The sequence below is a fragment of the Triticum aestivum genome, chromosome 3D, assembly GCF_018294505.1.
Source record: "Triticum aestivum cultivar Chinese Spring chromosome 3D, IWGSC CS RefSeq v2.1, whole genome shotgun sequence".
Lineage (NCBI taxonomy): Eukaryota > Viridiplantae > Streptophyta > Magnoliopsida > Poales > Poaceae > Triticum > Triticum aestivum.
The window spans coordinates 448,852,974-448,859,374 of NC_057802.1; the positions used below are offsets into that span (position 1 = coordinate 448,852,974).

General features: G+C 47.3%; 1 protein-coding gene across 1 annotated transcript; it reads left to right on the forward strand.

Moving 5' to 3' along the window:
- The first annotated feature begins 435 nt into the window (after positions 1–435).
- On the forward strand, positions 436–6,140 carry LOC123079567 (uncharacterized protein DDB_G0271670). The gene is made up of 5 exons (XM_044502356.1): positions 436–710; positions 802–902; positions 1,787–1,907; positions 3,690–4,760; positions 5,368–6,140. The coding sequence occupies exons 2-5, from the start codon at positions 856–858 to the stop codon at positions 5,785–5,787; spliced, it is 1,659 nt and encodes a 552-aa protein (XP_044358291.1). The 5' UTR covers positions 436–710; positions 802–855; the 3' UTR covers positions 5,788–6,140.
- Positions 6,141–6,401: the final 261 nt, after the last annotated feature.

Sequence of the window (6,401 nt, forward strand, 5' to 3'; positions counted from 1 at the left end):
GTTTGGATCGGTCCATTGAAGTTGCTCTAAGTATTCAAGATTTAGGAAGCACCCGATAAAAGAAAAGGTCATGGAACCACCCACTATGACCAGTGATCCACCTCAACAATCAACGCTCCAATTTTGACCAGACCCCCACCATCCCACGACACGATCGAGGACCCCCTTTAGCCATCGTTAACCGACTGACAGCTGGGCCCGGCGACAAGGAGATCTCGTCGTGCGACCCCATAACCCCGACACGTCGCCTCTATCCCAGCAAACCCGCCGCCGACTTTTCCAGACCCACCGCCCGATTTTCACCCTCTCCCACCCCGCCCGCGCCCACCCGCACCCAGCCACCCACTGGCAACTGGGCCCGCACGCCCGCCGGTCCCATGAGGGATATATCTCGTGACGGCCAGGCCCCAGGCATTTACCCGCCCAGCGATTCGAAAAGCGAAGGCGAAATCAAAACAGCGCAGGCGAAGAGGGGGGACGAGAAAAAAATACTAACCGCGACGAGCACACGCACGCACCCCGTCTCTCTCGCTTCTTCCTCCCCCGCCCCGGTCGCGGTCTCGCACGCCTCATCGCCGCAAGCAAAGGCCAAGGTGGCAGGAGCTCCTCGCGGCTCTCTCGGAGCGGCGGCGCCGGCGCGAGGGGAGCGGGATCCGGATCCCGCGCGGCGGAGCGATCCCCGGCCGCCTCGCCGGATCGCCGGAGACAGTGTAAGTAGCTGGTGGTTACCGCTGCTTTGATTGAGTCCGGCCGCATGCGTTTGAGTTTATGAGTGATTTTTTCTACCCTCTGTGCTTGCAGTTGCTGGTCTCCATATAGTTGGGGATTTTTCGGAGTCTGAGGCGGGATTCAGAGATGGAGGAGCTGCTGGGCACGGAGATCGGGAAGCACGACTACGACTGGTGATGCTCTAGACCAATCATTGCTCCCGTTTGGCGGTGATCTGATTCACTAAGTCTGTGTGCGATTTCATGTTTTCCCCCTTTGCCATCGAACGGCGAATCCTCGGTCCAAGCTTAGTGTAATGGCTGCGATGCTGTGTTTTCAGACGTTTTTGAGTCTGTGGTACTGCCCCAATCATATGGTGGGGTATTGTTGGTCGTGTCAGGTGCGATTGTTTCTGGTTAAGATTGCATGATACCGAATAACTGAAGCTGTTTGGCTTAGTTAGGATTAGCTGCAACCGGATGGTTGGTCGGTGGGCTCCTTCTTAGCAGAGCAAAGCATGGGACATAACACGTACTGTATATCACTTTATTACTCATCTAAACATGGGAGTATCTTGGAAAGGCAAAATAGATAAATGCCACAGCAAATAGGCAGGCTGATAGCATTGCCAACTTTAGGATATCCTAAATTGGATACTGTAATGATACTCCAATTGCACTGCCACAGAGTTATTGCATTGTCAAAGCCATGTAGGATTAACTGAAGGTTGGCCCGGCAGCAACTGGCGATCATAAATATAGCTGATTAATTTCCAATCTTAGTCTGGTTGAGTTGCCATTTTGTGTAGAATTACTGCAGTGTTTCAGTTGCAATTATGTAGTGACCTATAAAACCTGGTACCACATCTTATACTGGGGTGAGATGATTAAATGACCATCAAGATGTAGGCTAAAGTTTATTTGGATGTCATTCGCATGAGCAGTGCTTGCCAAAATATGCGGTGTTTTGCTGTTGGATGAGATGTATGCTTCTCATGCTCGAGTGTTTTGTGCTTTGGCTTTGGCTTTTTATTGATAAATCTTTTGTGATTTACATAACATGTGAATGCATTCCTCAGGCTTCTTACTCCCCCGGGAACACCCCGTGCTCCTGCACTGGAGGTTGCTGAGAAAGCCCCACCATCAAATGTGCCTAAACGGACCGTCACTAGATCTTCCTCAACCACCAGAGCATCAAGGGTTGGTACTATTTGCTTCAGATATGTTTGCATACTGGTGGTTCAGCTTTCATTATGAACTTGTAGTTTAAAGGAAGTATATCTTGCTTTACTGGCCTGTTACATGCCTGTCAGTGTCCCTCTATGCACATGTTACGGGTTGTACAGATAGAACTAGGAACGCACTGGGTCCAGAGTTCAAACCTCAATAGGTTCAAGACTCACGACTAGTTTGTGCAAAACTACAGTCACACACGCACGCAGGCGGCATTGGTGTCCGTTTTGATACCGCATGCCTGAATTGAAGAGGTTGTCATGAACAACGCAGCGTACTTATAACTGACCTATAGTAATTAATAGTCGAAGTAAATCACTGGAGTCATTCAAATCCTGCCTACTGAATGCACCATATCAGCTGTGGCTATTCACTGCTGCGTATTGTTGCTAAGGTGTTAGTTTTCCACTTTAGTTTTTCATCACTCGGCATAGTTCAAAAGGGGTTTGCAGGAGGCTACAAGCCCAAGGGATTTCGCTACAAGCCCAAGGGATTTCACTGCTGCATATTGTTGCTAAGGTGTTAGTTTTCCACTTTAGTTTTTCATCACTCGGCATAGTTCAAAAGGGGTTTGCAGGAGGCTACAAGCCCAAGGGATTTCGCTAAGTTCTTTTATTTAGTATGATACCGTGGACAACAATGTAAAATAATGTTTTGAAGGATTCTATGTAACTTGAATAGTTGTTCAGACCCGTTACTTGTGGCCTGCAATCTCACTGTAGTAAAAATGCATGGTCTGTCTGGCCTTTTGGCTGACAACTCTCGCATGGATCTGATCTCCCGCCCAGCCTCCACAGTCAGCGGCTAGCTTCACTGACTGATGGTTTTTGGCCATCCATGCCGTCGCAGCAGTGTTGCGCAAGGGCACTTCATCCCTCATCCAGTTCACTATTTGAGAGATCTGGAGGCACCACAACGTGCAGGTCTTCACCAGCGTGCCCCCTGATGTGCACTGCCTGCTCACATGCTACTGTGTGGGTAGATGCCGGGGCGTCAGGCCTCAGGGAGATTATTCATGCTGCCCAGGCCGTGTTGTAGTCTTCTTTGGTGTTCTATTGGCTCTAACAAAGTGCCAGCCTAAGCCTCAGGCTTGTAACACACACTTCTTTCTAATTAATGCATCGGCACGCAAAATTTTTGTGTTTTGTCACAAAAAAAAACTGATTGCTGATCTTACAAAGGCAGATAAAGGTGAAAGAAAAGTTTTATACATCCTGGGAAATTCATAGGATGTTGTAACACATCTTAATTTCAGGCTTTGCAGGTATAAATTTCAATTTTATGGACCGTAATATCTTGGTAAAGTTGCAACGAACTCTATGGAAGTGAAAAGGAATAATGTTAATTTAGGCAAACCTCTTGTTCTTTTATTTAGGCTATGCTATGAAGATCAACAGAATACATAACATTCAGGTGTTTGGTCGATTGTCTGTACCATTGGACTTCTGTTAAGTAATTTTGGAATGTTTTGCAAGGTTACACATGTGCTCTCATGTTCATATGCTAAACCTTTCTTTTTTGTACAATCTACGGCAACTATTGTCCAGTGAAAGCAACTGAGTCCAATGTAGTTTGGAATGGGGCAATTCACATACTTGGTATAATTGTATTGCACTATTTCTCATCTAACCAACCATAGGAACATACTTATCTGTACAACTTTTCCTTGACACCTATTATTTCTTAGTTGGCTATATGGTGCTGATCAGTGATCAAAACTAACATAAATGCATCATGTTTTTATTTCAGCTTTCTGTTGATGAAACAGAGAATGGGCATTCAGCAGCTCCCAATAGACCAGTGCGAAGCATGTCCCGACCTTCAAACAGGTCATCAGTGCTCACTCCAAGCATTTCTTCTGTCAGTTCGAGACCTACTACCCCGACCAAGAGGACTAGCACTCTTCCCTCTTCAATGCCATCAGCTCCAGCTTCACGTCCAGTGGCAGCACGATCATCTACTCCGGTCAAAACCCGTCCACCTACCCCGGTCAAAACTCGTCCATCTACTCCAGTCAAAAACTGTCCTTATGGTTCCGGCTCCATGGCCAACTCAACCTCTGTGAAGAGCACATCTGCGCAGAACTCAAGGTCATCAACTCCAACCTCTCGACCCCGAAGCATTTCCAGCTCATCATCAAGCACGGCTCCTTCAGTGAGTCGTCCCAGTTCATCCTCTGGTAGAATTCCTGCAATTGTTCGTACCAGCTCTTCCTCAAGTACAGCTTCAGTGACCCGTTCTAGCTCTCGATCGTCTACACCTACACGCCAGCCTGTCATGCGTCCATCAGCTCCATCCATAGCTCGCTCACCTTCAGTTGGGAGGATTTCTGGTAGCAATAACTTAACATCTAGTGGACGATCAGCAGCCAGCCGTGGTCGAATGTCAGCACCTTCCTCAGCACCATCATCCCGTCCAAGTTCCCCAAATACACGTCCGCGAGCTCCAGTTAGGCCACTAGATATTCCAGATTTTCCAAGTGACACTCCTCCTAACCTAAGGACAAAGCTACCAGAAAGGCCACTCTCTGCTGGTAGAGCACGGCCAGGAATTGGTTTGGGAACCAGGTCAACCCTGAATGCTGAACCAGTTACCTCAGCTCCTGTGAAGAAGATATCTGTGCCTGCTATTACTCGAAATAAGTTTTCTGATGCACCATCCAAGACACCTTCTCTTACCAATGGACACCAGAATCGACAAACGGAGAGATCTGTTATGGACAGTCAGCCTGCTAGACCCTCTCGGTCTGCCACAAGTGAAGAAAATGGATTTGGCAGGACGATATCAAGGAAGTCACTTGACATGGCAATCAGGCACATGGTATGTTCAGCCCTCATACTTACATTATCTGCGGCAATGCCATTAGAAGTTGACAACCTTTCTTTTCGCTTATGTGATGCTTTCAACAAATTATTGTGTTCACTGCATGGAGTCGTCTCTAGACTAATGACTGGGATGCTCTAGAAGAAATTTAGGATGGTTTGTGAGCTGTAATATAAGCCTAGAACCTAGTGCACTATTAATTTGATGCAGTTTACTAGCTAGTGTACTCCCTCCTTTCCGGTTTATGGGGCTCAATTCAAAAATCTCACCAACCAAGGTAGATGGTGAGTGGTGGAATACTTTTTGTAATTTGCAAAAGCACCCAATTAATGCTCTTGTTTTCCTCAAAAATTTATGTTTACCAATGTATTAATTGCAATGAATGCATGCATAAAGTACATGCATTGGTCAATTTTCTCTTAATACTTGCATGCAATGATTTAATGCACCTTGGTATCTGAACTTGTGATAGGGAACAACCAAATTGAGCCTTATAAAATGGAAAAACTAAGATTTTGAGATAAGCCCTATAAACCGGAAAGGAGGGAGTATAATACTTGGGGGTATTATTTAGAAGAAGCTGAATTGCCCTTATTTATGACAGGACATTCGACATAACCTGGGTGGCATCCGAGGTGCATCTCTATTTCCTCATAGCATCCGGTCTTCTGCTCCCAAGGGCCGTTCAGCTCGAATGTCCGATCCTGGCCATCACACCTCAAATGGCGAGCAGGACGCATACACCGACAGTGGCAGCATCAACGGGCACTTCTCCGGCGATTCCATTGGAGCCCTTTCACACTATGGTGGGAGCTCAACTGAGTCCCCAGACAGAGAAAGCATGGGAACTAAAGAGACGCTGAGCGAACTGGATATGTATGGCAGCTCAAGGTATGAGGAGATGCTACTAAGGGAGGACACGAAGAACACGGACTGGCTGCACAGCGTCGACGACAAGTCGGACCAGAGCCCCGTGTTCGATCACCGGTTCGAGCCGCTCCCAGAGCCGTTTGGTCCGCTGTGATGGTTACCGTCTGTAAAGGTTTCATCTCGTCCGGTGGTTTGTTTTGTTCTTTGCATGCAGTTACGAGGCTGTATGTATTCTGCTCTATTTAGATGAAGGAAGAACCTTATTGCTTGACGGCCTTCTTATTGATAGATGCACAGACACACCCACGCAGAGTTGTATGTTGTTATCTCATTCGGTCTGGTCTTCCATCTCCCCCATCTTTTCATGTATCTGCTGAAAGATGGCAAGATTGTGGGGTTTTTACAATGTACCTCTAGCATCTGGAGATTGAAGGCTCCAAGTGCGGGTACACTGCTACTTGTTTATGTTTATAAACTTTTTCTTGCGAAAATACCGTCACCTTGTTCCTGGTCTGTCACAGTGGTTTACAAGTTAAAAGGAAGAGTATCCTGTGGTGGTGGATTTTTCGTCGGAAGAGACCCCCTACCCAATGGAATTGCCAAAAAAATCCCCTCCGAATGAAATTGACAAAAAAAATCCCTCGACCGTGGCGGCAGGCGCAGCAGGTGACATGTGTCACTTGCCGCCATGGCGGCAGGCGCGGCAGGCGACATGTGTCACTTCCGGCGAGGCGGCAGCCTTCAAGTTATAGCGAGCAGCGAGGTGGC

Coding starts and splice junctions, on each gene's coding strand:
- LOC123079567 (XM_044502356.1), top strand. CDS start 856: ATGGAGGAGCTGCTGGGCACGGAGATCGGGAAGCACGACTACGACTG. Junction 1,908..3,689: donor CAACCACCAGAGCATCAAGG/GTTGGTACTATT, acceptor TTTTTATTTCAG/CTTTCTGTTGATGAAACAGA. Junction 4,761..5,367: donor ACATGGCAATCAGGCACATG/GTATGTTCAGCC, acceptor TATTTATGACAG/GACATTCGACATAACCTGGG.